General features: G+C 47.9%; 1 protein-coding gene across 15 annotated transcripts in view; it reads left to right on the forward strand.

Moving 5' to 3' along the window:
* Nucleotides 1-14,234, forward strand: part of KALRN (kalirin RhoGEF kinase) — a 675,561-nt gene that overhangs the window by 526,796 nt on the left and 134,531 nt on the right. For all 15 annotated transcript variants that reach the window (XM_045502312.1, XM_045502314.1, XM_045502313.1 and 12 more), the window contains exon 34: nt 7,321-7,567. In XM_045502312.1, coding sequence (XP_045358268.1) covers nt 7,321-7,567 — 247 coding nt within the window. The remainder of the gene's footprint in view (nt 1-7,320; nt 7,568-14,234) is intronic.

Below are 14,234 nucleotides of genomic sequence, written 5' to 3' on the forward strand. Positions count from 1 at the left end.
CAAAGCGTGAGCGGGGGAGGGGCAGAGAGAGAAAGAGACACAGAGTCTGAAGCAGCCTCCAGGCTCTGAGCAAGCTGTCAGCACAGAGCCTGATGCGGGGTTCGAACCCACAAACTGTGAGTTCATGACCTGAGCCGAAGTCAGACGCTCAACCGACTGAGCCACCCAGGTGCCACCAGTTTTAGAGTCTTAATTGGACTTGGCAGCAACACGGGCTGTCTACCTGCAGACTGAAGGTGGCCCCTCACTGCCCACACATTGCATTACGCCTGTTTCAAATCTCAGTCAAGGTAGAAACGGAGCACTAAACTCCTGTCAAGAGTCCAGCTTTCTGGAGAGCTCATCTGGATTTCACAGGAGTGCAAGGACAGAGGTTTATAGGGATGGATTTTGAAGCCACTAAACTGAGGCATCATGGGCAACTCAGGGCTTTTCTGAGGCTCACATGGTGATCCTGGAGCAGAACTGGGAACTTTCCATCTGTCCACTGACGTTTTTTCCCTCAAAGTATTATGCCTCCTTCAAATATTGCAACCCCCACCCCCGCCGCCATGATATTGTTGATCTGCTGTACATGTTGTTATTGTTACTTTCATTATGAAATAACTCTGGAAATAGAAGGGGGGGGGGGGATCACGCAGAGTTTTCCACCCAGTAAAGCCAGTCATAACATTTTGATGAATTTCCTTCCTGTGAATTTCCGACATATAGGGTTGTTGTTAGTGATGTTCTCCACCTAGTTATATATGCAACTTTACATTCTGTCCTTTTCCTTAAACTTTGTATGAGTTCAGCAATTTGTAACTGTTATAAAGCTTTATGAATATCTAATGACCGCTTAATTAAACAGTCACTTTATATATCATAATTACTTAACTATTCCCTTCCTGTTAGATTTTTGTATTTTAGTATTAGGTTTTTCTTTTTGTTATAGCTATTGTTTCTCGCACTTTAAAATGCTGTTATGAACATACTCATGCTCAAAGCCATATGAGTACACCTGCCTGTCACCTGTATGCTACTTCTCATCCCTTTGCAATTGGAAGGGGGTCGTATACATACTCTGCTTTGAGATGTTTCATGGTAAGGAATGTTATCTAATGAAATTAATCTGTGACTGTGGGAACAGAGGCATCGGCAGCAGGCACAGGGACCGCTGGGGGAGAGAAGGACTGTTTTGAACAGGAGCTGGCAGGCCCTCTCAGTGCCCCTGAAACCTCACCAAGTAGACACCCTCTCACTTCACATTTTTCTAAGGCCGGCTCTGGCCTCCCTTGTTGCTATTCACATGCAGACGTTACTTCAGAGAACTGTGCCTCCCGCTGGCCGAACACCGTGAAGGACTTTAACCAGAGTGAATCAGAGGGCAGGCAGCCAGGAGAGGAGGAGGAGGTCTGGCTTATCTGATGGACGAAGCGATGGCAGGAGCTGATGTCCACAGTGTCAGCAGGCTCAGGTGGCAGGTGTTGTGTGCCATTGTTAGGCTCATGGGTAGGGGAGGTGGTCATCAGATGGGTGGTACACGGCAAGCAATGAAGAATGAATCTTCATTTTCCATAAAGGGATCCAGGGTCCCACCATCCTCTTGTTTTTTGCAGAAAAAGTTTATGCTGACCTGGGGACCCTTAAAGGCATGTGAGTTACCTTCCCTAAAACCTTTCAGGCCAGTTCTTTTCATTGCACTGGTTTAGGGTAAGACTCCATTAAGATTATTAAAGAGGGAAAAGATCTGGTTTACTTACATAATAATTTTCATACCTGTGTACATCTGGTGCAGTCTATCCAAGGACAGTGGGCCATCAAATTAACTCCTTTTTTCTACTTCTTCTCTACTTGGTAACTTTCCTCTCATATTTAAGTAATAATGATAATTAATTAATTCCTCTAGAATTTATTTGTAAACAAGCACTTGGAGAGCTAACTCTGTTGGAGCCACTGTCCTAAGTCCTTTAAAAATATTATCTCATTGGGGTGCATGGCTGGCTCAGTTGGGAGAGCATGTGACTGTCAATCTCAGGATCATGAGTTCAAGCCCCACATTGGGCATGGAGCCTACTTCAAAACAAAATTATTTCATTTAATCTTCATAGCAATCTCTGAAGCAGATACCATTATGTCCCCATTCCACAGATGAGGAAACTGAAACCAGGAGGTTAAGTAACTTGCCCCTGGTCGCACAACCGGTGAGGGGCTCCAGAGTCACCTCAGGAGAATCTGGTGGAGACAGATGCAGGCTGAAGCTGAGGCCCTAAAATGACAACAGTAGAATCCTGGACGGGGTGATGTGCTACCTCTCCTAATGTCACTGGAAACCCCACAGGGAATAATCTTACCTTTTTCCATAAAATGAGGAAATTCTTAGGGGTAATCTGGCTCACACTGTTTATACACAGAGGAGGTGCAGTCAATCTCCAAATAGTTACCAAGCAAACATGGACCTCAATGAAAGCAATAGTTTCTGGCAAATACTAGTAAGAACGAGGGAGGTTATGATGTCTCCTCTGCATGTGTAGTGGTACCAGCTAGAAAGAAGACAACCGGGCTATGGCTGAGAAGCAGGAGGAAAGTGAGGGTGTGAGGAGCTCCTTCCGCCCCTCAGGATGCATCTTGGAGTGGGAAAGACAAAGTCCAGGGACTGGACAACATAGGAACAAGTTTCCTTGGGAAATGGCCAGGACCCAGGAAGGAGAGAGGCTGGGAAAGTAAGGGGAAAAGAATCAGACAGTGATTCACCAGGGTGGGGAGCACCCTGAGGGGGAGGGCAGAAATCCAACTAGCCATTAGCATCAGAAAGGTTTAGCAAGCCCTGGGCAAGGTCCTAAGGAGCTAAGCAAAGAAAACAGCTGAGACACTCCCAGGAAGGGGCCACCTCAGAGACTGCTGAGATGTGGGGGGGGGGGGGGGGGGGGGGGGGGGGGGCACCGTGAAGGAAATAGGCAAGAGAAAATTATAGAAACTGCGGTACACGGTCAGAGAAGACTCAGGAACACCCGACTTCATGCTGAGAGTCTGTGTTATCAACTCATGACTCCCAACATTTCCCTCCTAGGAATGAGTTTGGTCTTAGAATCTGGAGTGGGATCAAACTGGTAGATTGAAAGTCAAGCATCCATAGCCGACAGTTGGAAAATAAACAGGACAGATAATATGCAGCCTTGGACTTTTGAGCAGGGGGTGATAGCCCCTTCCTGACACCGTTGAATCACCAGGACCTCTGTGGTGGGGAGAGGTTGGGCTCCCTCCCTCCACACCCCTGATTTCAGCAAGAGGGTGTCTGTCAAATTGGAACATGGTTCCCTGAAACAATACCTTAAAGATTTCCAAGGAGGATGTTGAAACCGTTCTTAAAAGGCTTTGGGGAGGAGAAGAGCGAGGTGAAGACAGATGTTTGCAACATTCTGTGCAGCACGCTGTTGGATAAGACCTATTTAAATTTCTGGGACAGAGATTCAGCTCAGAGAGAGGAGTGTGGACTCCTGAATGTGCCACTGTAGAGGAGTACAGCCCTGCAGAGAAGAAGGGACAGTGAGAGTGGGGACATGGTCACTGGGCCTGTCCAGATGGGAGGAGGAAGAAGAAAAAGTAATGACCCTGGGGCTCTGTGAGACAGTAGACCTGCTGGCACCCAGCAGAACTGGTCAGAAAGAAAAATACACACCTACTTTCCTAAGAAACTGATAATCTAGTGTCTGTGAGGGAATTTGGTTTTATTGGTTAATGAGGGGAACACTCTGTAATTAATGTTCAGTAGGTGGTATGGCTCATCACAGTCCAGGAGAAGTCTTAGAGCATGCAGCATGAATGAATTATTTTGAGGGTTGTAATTAAAAATGCTTTAAGTGTGTTCAGATTCCTCAAAGGTCTTTTGGCCCCTCTGCCCTTGCCCCCTCCCCTACTGGCAAGGGCTCTTGGAACTTTCCAGGGCTAATTCTAGTCCTGGGTTCTCTGAAGCACAGTTTGTCAAGTGTGAACTCCGAGTCCCCTGGGCACCTGAAGCTCCCTTGTTGCTCTGGGAAGGAATTGTTACACGGGCGGCTCTGTCTGGCCTCTGACTCATCCATTTCTCCTAACTCCCTCACTGCCACTGTTGAGAATTCCCTTGTTGCCCTGGAGTGGGGACGGAGTATGATAAATCTGTTTGATCACGCCATTGAGGTGAGGCAAAACCAGGACATTCATCCTCTATTTGAACCGTAATGTTTTGGGGCTGGGTCTCTGAGCACCAGCGAAACTGACTGTTGATCATCTTTCATCATCTTTTGTCTGGCCTGGGCAGCCTAAAGCAAGCAAAAATCGCCATCTAATGGTGTTTTCCAGCCTTCTCTTGATCTTTGAATTGTAGAAGCACACTGGCTGTTAATCCTCTCCTGCCCCCCACCGTAGCTCCCTGCCTGCCCATGGGTGGGTCTGGCTGTAACTTGTCCTGAGGGGCAGTGGGCCTTGTATCTGGTGACATGCTAGGCTGTTTGCAACCAGAGCCTTAGGCATCCTCTGCTTTGCAAAAGTCTGCAAAAGGGCCATACCCATCCCTAAAAGGGCTGTAAATTGCATCTCAGGCCATGTGCGCGCTTGACCTTGGGAAAGAATCCTGAGGTTGGCACAGAGGAGTGACTCCACTGAAGCATAGAAGCTCGGTGACAGAAATTCTCAGAGTTAGCAGGAAATGTTGTGGTCATCTAGTCCAACATTCTACAAATGGAATTTGCAAATTCTACAAATTTCCATTAGTCTAAAGTGGAATCAATTTAGTGGGATGCCACCAGCAAGTGAGAAAAAAAATGAAATAGAGTATCAGTGAAATTAACTCAGCGAAACTTGTGTTTCAGTGAAATTTGTGTTTCAGTGATGTAGCTGTTCATATGTTAGTGCAGACTGGTTAAGATTATAAACTGCAGTCCGGAAAGTTTAAGCAACTTGTTGTAGGCCAAGCAAACCCTCAGAGGACCAGTAGCTCAGGCCAGTGTTGTCTTCTCGCCACCTGTCTCCCACCCCCTCCAACCACATACATACCTAAAACTTGTACATAATTTGCTCTGGTATGTGGTTTAAGGAACATGGGATTTGTGGTGGAAGGCTGGATTCGAGTCCAGCTGGGTGACTGTGGGAAACCATCTGGCCAGTGTTTCTCAGACAGTATCTCAGGGACCCTCCATTTAGAATCATGAGTTGGGGGAGTCTTGTTAAAAATACACATCCCTGGGTCCCCTGAATCAGAACCTGTGATTGGAGGCTAGGGCAAGTGAAAGACCAGCAAAGGCATCTGCACGTTCAATAAACTCCTGAGGCAATTTTTATGTGCACTCATTGTCCCAAACAATGATCTTGATGTTTCTGAGCTTAAAGTTCTTGATGGATGGTAGCATCGCCTGGTTGTTGTGAGAATCAAGTGGATAGTTCACGTGAGGGTGAAAGCACCCTACAGACCTGAGGTATTACCATCTCACAACATCCCTCTCAAAATGATGCTTTGGGAAGATGGCACCAGAAGGGCACAGACGTAGAGTCTGTGCATTTAATGGGACTAGGAAAGTTAAATGGAAAAATGAGCCAACAAGCATGTTTTCTCCTTCTTCTGTCTCTTTCCCTCTTCCAACCTCTGTCCTACGAATTTCTCTTCCTGATCCAATCTCAATGGCTGCGCCCTGCCCATCCCCGGACACGTGTTTAGAGCAGGCTCCTTACTCTGTGGTTGGGAGCCATACATTTTGCAACCATCATTTCAATGCATCGTGTAACCTTCTCAAGCCCACTGTGACATTCAAGTTCCTTTAACAGGAAATCTCACAGTCCTGAATGCTGAGCTCTTGGTCCTGGTGGGACTGTTGTTTCTCTGCATACTGGGCTGCTTGCTGTATTTACCATTCAGCAGAAGCTTCCCGGGACATATAGCTACACAATGTACTTGGACTGGTGCATTAGTATGACTGCTGGTGCAGGCAATGCAGGCCCTGAAGGCTTCAATTAGAGATGCACAGACTGAGGCCAAGTTCCTTGGAGGTGGTAGCGGGACTTTCCCACTGAGCCGCTGTCTGGGCTGAACCTTGGGGAGAATAGGCTGCCCCTGTGGGCCTGTGGGTCTCCCACTCCTTCCCTTATTTCCCCTCTGCCCCTAAGTGCAGCTGCTATTTCAAGAGAGAAGCTTTGCAGGGGCGCTTGGGTGGCTCAGTTGATTAAGGGTCTGGCTCGGCTCAGGTCATGATCTCGTGGTATGGGTTCAAGCCCCAGCTCTGAGCTGATAGCTTGGAGCCTGGAACCTGCTTTGGATTCTGTGTCTTCCTCTTTCTCTCTCTCTCTCTCTCTCTCTCTCCCTCTCCCTCTGCCCCCCCCCCCACCCTGCCCCACTCACGCTCTGTCTCTTTCTCAAAAATAAATAAGACATTTAAAAATATTTTTTTTAAGAGAGAGGCTTTGTGCTTAGCTCTGTGAGACAAACTAATAACTAGTGGTTTCTCATGATAAGTGAAAGTCTCAGTGTTCAGCTAGAAGAGGTTGCTCTTATCCTGAGGTCGCTCTACCCAGTTTTACTGGTTCTGCCCCAGAACCAGTGCAGTGGGGAAGTGCCAGGCCCAGAGGGAGGGTAGGCTGGGGTACTGAGGATGGCTCCTAAGTAAGATGTGACCCCTCTTCCTCCCTTCCCATTCTTTCTCCTGGTCCCCAGTGGTTGGGCTAAGGTAAACCAATTCTATTCCCTTCTCTTCTGCTTCTCCTTTGTGTTCACACCTCATTCTTTTTTGTGTCACTGGCAACATCTGTTTTAAGCTGATGGCTCCAGCTGGGGGTGGGGTAGGGAAGGTTGCAAAAGTTAGAAGGAGGGAGGTTGTCTCTTCCATTATTCCCAAATAAGAATTCAGCGAGAAGCAGGTAAGAGGGAGTGAGTTAGAAATGGTGCCCTGTAAGAGTCTGAGGGTGGTCATAGAGGCAAGGAGGGGTGCAGGGTAGTGCCCTGGGAAGACATAAAGAGACATACTGGGAAAGGGGGTAGAAAGCACAGCTAGCTGGAAGCTTGCAAAGGAAAATGAAAATAACTCCAAGTGAACAAGAAAGAATTAGAATTAAGCTCGGTTCTGGGCAGGCTCCAGATTGTGGCTGGAGCTAGAGCAGCGGAATGATTGAATGGCACTGTGTCAATTACTTTATTTTCTTGTTTTCTTTCCTGTTCCCAACTCCCTCTTCTGCCTTCTTTCCACTCCGGACCCCATCTTTCCCCCCCTTTCTTCCTCCTCCTCCTCTTTTCCTCTGCACGCATCCTTTCTCCCTCCCCCTCTCACCCACCCCCTCCTCCCCCAACCCCTCACGTTCCACTCCACGCCCCACCCCAAGCTCTCTGGCGGATGTGAGTTGACCGTGGTCCTCCAGGACTTCAATGCAGGCCACAGCAGCGAGCTGACCATCCAGGTGGGACAGACGGTGGAGCTGCTGGAGCGGCCCAGCGAGCGGCCGGGCTGGTGTCTGGTCCGCACCACGGAAAGGAGCCCCCCGCAGGAGGGCCTGGTTCCCAGCAGCGCCCTGTGCATCTCCCATTCCCGAAGCAGCGTGGAGATGGACTGCTTCTTCCCCCTGGTGAAAGGTAGGGGGACTGAGGGGGGGTGGGCACGTGCAGAAGGCGCTGGGCACGGGCCCACCCTAACCGAAGAGCACCACTGAGCTAACCTGTCTCGTCAACCTATTCTGACCTTGTGGGATTTCTCTTGACCTGCTTGTGAAAGGAGTGGGTTGGGGACTTGAAGAGAAAGAGCTACCGAGTGGCCATGTGACTTTGGAAAAGTCATTTAACCTTTGTGAGTCCATTTCAGCCTAAAATGAAAGCTGAATTAGATGGCCTCTAAGACCTCTTCTAGCTCTCCCACTACATTCAGAAAAGTCTTCTACCTGTGACCAAGCCTAGACTTCTCCCTTCTGCACTGAAGGCTCCAGAGCTGCTTGGGGCTCCCTGGCCCCCCACCCCCACCCAAGTGCTAGCATAGCTGAGTTAGGTTTGACCCTCCCCTCAGCCCTGCCATGGCACAGGACACTCATTTATGGGGCCTTAATGGATACGTTCTTTGAGCCCAGGCTTCTGTTTTACACAAGTTCTGTGTTACTCATTTTATATAAGTTCTCTGCTTATTTATTCATTTTTCCCCTCCCACCAAGGAGACTGAACTACTTAGAACAGTGATTCTCCAAGGGGGGCGGGGGTGGGGGGTGTCTCAGGATTGACAAGGTCAACATCCCTCCGGAACTTTTAGAAATGCAAACTCAGACTCCGCTCCAGACCCACTGGGTCTGAATAGCTGGGGTGGGGGCCAGCAGTCTGTTTTAGCAAGCTCCCCTGTGACTTTCATGCTCACTCTCAAATGAGACCCTCTAACTTTGACAGTCAAGGCTGGCAGGGGCTTTGGAGTTACTCATTTTACATTGAGTAAACTGAGGCGCAGAAGGCGACACTGAGCTCTCCTGGGGTTCTGAGCTTCTTTTCTTAACTGGTCACATGACCTCCATCGGGGGCGCCCTCTGTGCAGACCCATGCTGAGTATTTGTGAAATGGGAAGAGGGTAGGGGCCTTTGGGGAGACAGGGACACCAGGGTCACCACAGAGACCTGCTACAGACTTCTTGGTAGGTACTGCAGGCTAATTAAATTTCTGAAAAGTTGCTAATTCTGCTGGAATTGTATCTGGTCCACCTCTAAAACCTGCCATCCTCCTTTCACCCACCAGATGGTAGTAGCAGGTTGCATTATTGGAGCTGTCCAACTCTCCCAAGGGGCGTCCCTGGGTTTTTTTCCATCAGAAGAAAACTGGAAACTAAGACCCTCTTCCCTCCACACGCACACACCCTCGTGCCCCGTTCCCTCTGTTCATCCATTGCTTGCTTCTCCCCCTCCTTTTCTCTGAACACAGGAGGAACTGTGTCAGGAAATTGTGTGGAATTTGTAATTGCAGATACAGCTCCCCAGTCCTTTGAAGTGTCCACTGGAGAAACTCGTGGTACCGGGAAGAGATGGGTGAAACTCAGGAATGTGGTTCTGTTTGAAGTCTAACCAAAGGGAAACTGGGACCCAAAGGGGCTAGAAGTGTGAGGGTGAATGATGCAATATACACAAAACACTTAGAACAGTGCCTGGCACGCCATGCGTGGTAGTTGTCATGATAAGTGATAGTTATTCCATTATTTGCCATCGATTCTTCAGCAAAATAGCTACCAACTCCCACACATCCAGTCTAGAGACCCCCATCTTTGGAGACAAAACCAAGGATGGCACTTCCTTTGCTGGGGAGGGCTAACTCGTCATAGATCTCTGGTGTGCGTTGTTCATCAAGAAGGACTTACCTTGCAGAGAGGAGCTGAGACTTCCTGACGAAGGCCCAGCCTCTCCAGCCTGTGGCTGCGTAGGATATGCATGCCTTCCTTGCCCCTGCCCATCTGGGACCCTACCGCTTGTGGCAGGAGCAAACCCACAGTGGAGAGGCAGAGAGCAGTCAGAGGGGATCTGTGATCCAGAGGCATTCAGGGTGAGAACTCTAGAGGAAGAGGGATTAGTGGAGGGTCAACTGCGAAATGGACACTAAGGAGGAGGGATGGAATATAGAGGCAAGAGAGAAAGTGGAGAGGGAGACCAGCATGGAACTTTCTGGTGTACTCCACCGGCAGGCATGGCTTCTTAAAGGCAGTATCCTACCAGTGCCTGTCACCCATTTCCTTGGCTCTGTTGGTTTGTAGGCTGGTTCCTCTCTCTCCAAGCATAGGCCAAGTATGTGGGCCTTCAGATGGCCACCTGTGAGCTCTTACTGCCCTCTCACCTGTGTGGGCTCAGAATACACAGGTGCCCAATTCCTGACAGTCAGGCCTCCATGGAGCAGCCCTAACACAGCCTCATTTGAAAGCGTGTGCTCTCATGCACACACCCCAGTTTGGAAAGCCATCTCCCACTCCAGGGCCTCTTAGCAGAAACTCCATAAACTGTTCCTTTTCCCCATTCTGAGGGCTGCCTGCTGGCCCCCTGGCCTTTTCCCCTCCCAGCTGATGTGTCTCCAGCAGGCGCTTCACCTTACAAGTTATGCACAGCAGGACTGAGAATGAAGCATTCCTCTGGGGGTTGTGGACTAGTACAGGGTGGCCTCACCCAATATCACTGGAGGTCAAAATCTGTTCCTTTTTCAACTCTTAGGAGGGAACTGGTCCTCTTAACCTTTGTAGAGAGCATCAGGTCAGTGCTTCTGTGGACTGTGAGAAAAAATGCAGTGTTTGTATGATGTGCTAAGTGCCAGATGAGTGCTCAGGCCATGACTGTCACTCCCCCAGATATGCAGGTGGAAGAATCTTGGAATGTTAACACCAAGAAGGGAACTTGGAGAACCACCGGACCAGGCTCTCAACCCTGGCTGCATGGAATCCCCTGGAAGCTTTACTGAATGACAATGCCCAATCCTCACCCAAAACAACTGGATTCAGAATCTCTGGAATGGGACCTGAGGGTCCATGTTTTTAAATGCTCCTTGGGTGAATCCAAGGTACAGCCAAGTCTGAGAAACAGTGCACTAGTCCAGTTTCCTTTCCTCTAGGGCCACTCTTGGGCACAGGAAAGCAAGATGACTTTTCAGAAGCCACAGGGAAGTTGATGGCAAAGCTGGAGTAGAGCCAAGCTCCAACCCCAGTGCCCAGTGCTCTCCACCACACTGCCTATGGTGCTTCCAGGTAGCTCTGGGCTCCTCTCTTGTCTTTCCTTCCTGTGCCTTCTCAGGAGACAGCGGTTGGTTGTTTCCCCCGATATATCTGTGGCAGGACTGGTGATAGGGCTGCATGACAAAGTGGGGAGCCTGCCTTTCTTATTTCTTTGCTACCACCTGACACTCTCACTGGGGTTGGGCCCTGTGGGGCCTCATCATTCCTCTTCCTAATCTATCCCCTCTCACTTTCTTAGCAGCAAGTGGTGGAGGGCAGCACCTCCCAAGGGACAAAGACTTTGTAGCAACAGTTTCAACTCTGGGTACATTTTAGAACCACTCAGAGGAGACTTTTAAAGTCTACTGATGCCTCACACCTCTCTCTATACCAATTAATTCATAACTACCTGGGCATCAGTATTTTTTTTTGGTTCCTTGGTAATTCTGTTGTTCCATGAGCATTGAGAGTCACTGCCTTATGGGTTTAGCAACTCCCAATTATCAGGCATAGGAGATTTTAAAGATGAATTGGGAGGGATTAATACGCAAGTTATATAAAGAACTCCTACAACACAACAACTACAAAAAACAATTTGATTTAAAAATAGGCAAAGGACTCGAAAAGACATTTCTCCATAGAAGGTATATAAATGGCCAATAAGATGAAAAGATGGGCAACATCACTAACAATTAGGGATCTGCAAATTAATACTACAATGAGATACCGGTTTATATCCATTAGGGTGGCTATTATCTTTTTTAAAAGCATAGGAAATAACAGGCATTTGTGAGGATGTGGAGAAATTGGACCCTTCTGCACTGCTCATGGGAAAGTAAAATAGTGAACTGCTATGGAAAACAGTATGGGGTCCCTTCAAAGCTTAAACATAGAATTACCATATGATCCAGGAATTCCACATCCAGGTATACACTCAAAAGAATCAAAAGCAGGGACTCAAGGAGCTACTTGCGCACCCATATTCAGAGAAGCACTATTCACAAATGTCAAAAGATGGAAGCTCTGGTGTCCATCAGTGGATGCATAAATAAAATGTTCCATACACATTGAATGGAGTATTGTCCAGTCTTTAAAAAGAAGGAAAATCTGGGAGCACCTGCATGGTTCAGTTGGTTCAGTGTCCGACTTCAGCTCAGGTCATGGTCTCACGGTTTGGGAATTCGAGCCCCACATTGGGCTCTGTGCTGACAGCTCAGAGCCTGAAGCCTGCTTCAGATTCTCTCTCTCTCTCTCTCTCTCTCTCTCTCTCTCTCTCTCTCTCCCTGCCCCTTACCCCACTCACTCTCTGTCATTCTCTGTCTCTCAAAAATAAATAAATGTTAAAAAAAATTAAAAATATATAAAAAGAAAGAAAATCCAACACATGATACAACATGAATAAACTTTGGAGACATTATGTTGTGTGAACTCAACTAGTCACAAAAGAGCAAATACTGGATGGTTCCAGTTATAGGAGGTACCTAGAAGAGTCAAATTCACTGAGACAGAAAGAATAGTGGTTATGAGCAGCTGGAAGGAGAGGAGGAATGGGGAGTTAGTGTTTAATGGGTACAGAGTTTCAGTTTTGCAAGATGAGAAAAGTCCTGGAGATGGATGGTGGTGGTGGTTGCACAACCAAGGGAGTGTTGTTACTTAATGCTACTGAACTGTATACTTAAAAATGGTTAAAATGGTGTTTTAAAAAAAAAAACAAAAACAAGCGTTGGTCCTGGGTGCTTCTGCCTTTGGACCCAAAACCTGTCTAGGCTTTTCTCTACCCAGCTATGTAAGACTTCTGTGTCCCTTTTCCTTTCCTACCCAGTTTCTTCCTGGCTCCAGCTGAGTGCCTGGAGAAGCTATAAGGAAACACCTCTTTGCTTAGCAAAACCTAGACCAGGAGGTGAGCCCTACGAGCAGATGTCCTGGAGGAAAGGGGCAGGGGCCCAAAGTGGCCATCGCTTAATCACAGGGAGTGCTCTCCCGTAGGGTCTCCTGATGATTTCTGCTATCATCACCCAGCTGCCCTCAGGAACAGCTTACCCAGGCTGTGGTGTGCAGGTCTAGAACAGTGGAGAAAACCTGGGCTCTGGAGACACACCTCACCAGCAGCCTGAAGATGCTGAGCAGGTCTGTGATACTATTGACTTACATTAAGTTTGTAGTCAAGTCATAAAAATACCTGACATTTATTGAGCCTTCCTATGGGACAGGTTTCTAGGTTATTGCTTTAACACGAGTAACAATAATATTTTCTCACTTTATAGACAAGGAAGGTCAGTCTTAGAAAGATTAGGTGACTTGCCCGAAATCACATAGCTCACAAGTGGAGGACCTTGATTTGAAGGCAGGTCTGTCAATTTCCCAAGGTCTCACTCTTTAAGTATGCTCTATACCCTCCCAGGTCTGAAGGCATTTGTGACAGGTACTCAAATTCACTGAGCTTGCATCTGACAAGGCTCCCCTTTATGCAACCAATCTAGCTGGATGAGAATTTGGAGAGAGATGGCCATGCATACTGCTCTCTCACTCTCCCTTCGCCTCTGGCCTCATGTGCTCCCTTCCCTAGAGGTAGTAGCAACAGACAGATTTTGTCCTGTGGGTGCTTTGCCCGCTAGAAAGATCTTGGTGTCCCTGGCTAGAGCAGAAAAACTCTCACCAGCCCTGTGGATCGTAGGCGGAACTGGGTCCAGTTAGGGACCTGATAGGGGCTGGCCTAACCCTGGAGCTGGTCCAGGCTGTCCAACAGATTTTCTGCAGGGATGGGAACTTCCTGCACTTTCTGCTGCCAGGAACCAAAATGAGCCTTTCCTATCCCCTCTGCTGTCAGAGACTAAAAGCTTCCTTCTGCCTGCGGACTAGAGAGTCCACTAAAAGTCTCTCTCTTAGTTTTCAGTGTAATTCTGCATTAGGAGAAGCTACTTCAGGTTTTAGTTGACTCCATAATGCCTACCACGGGGATTCACCATGGGAAGCTAAAAAATAATTGTCCCCAGACATTTCCCTTCGGGTATGAAGTGACATATTAAAACTATAGTCTCTGGTCTACACTCCTACTCTGTTTGAGTGTCTGTAACTGACCTGCTGTGAGGGAGCCACCCTGGAATTCAGAACTCATTTTCTTCTAGAGCAAAATTATACCCCGGAGAAGGATGAATGGCAGTGGGAAGAGTTTTCCATACTATAGCCCACAAAATTGTATTTAAGAGTAACATAGCTGAGGGGCACCTGGGTGGCTCAGGCGGGTAAGCATATGACTCATGGTTTCGGCTCAGGTCATGATCTCATGGTTCGGTGTGTGGGGTCGAGCCCCACATCAGGCCCTGTGCTGACAGCATGGTGCCTTCGTGGGATTCCCTCTCTTTGCCTCACTCTCTGCCCCTCCCCTCCCTCTCTCTCTCAAAATAAAGAAATAAACTTATGAAAAAAGAGTGACAGAGTTGAATATAGTATGTCTGCAGTGAAAAATGATGGCGAGGTTGTTTTTATTAACCGAAACCAAAAAATAATGCATTTGCATGAGAAATGTAACTAACTTGAGTGCTGATACTTCTTGAAGAAAAGTGTGTTTTAAGACAGGTGGAGATGCATTGG

This window comes from Leopardus geoffroyi, chromosome C2 (assembly GCF_018350155.1).
Source record: "Leopardus geoffroyi isolate Oge1 chromosome C2, O.geoffroyi_Oge1_pat1.0, whole genome shotgun sequence".
NCBI classification, from domain to species: domain Eukaryota; kingdom Metazoa; phylum Chordata; class Mammalia; order Carnivora; family Felidae; genus Leopardus; species Leopardus geoffroyi.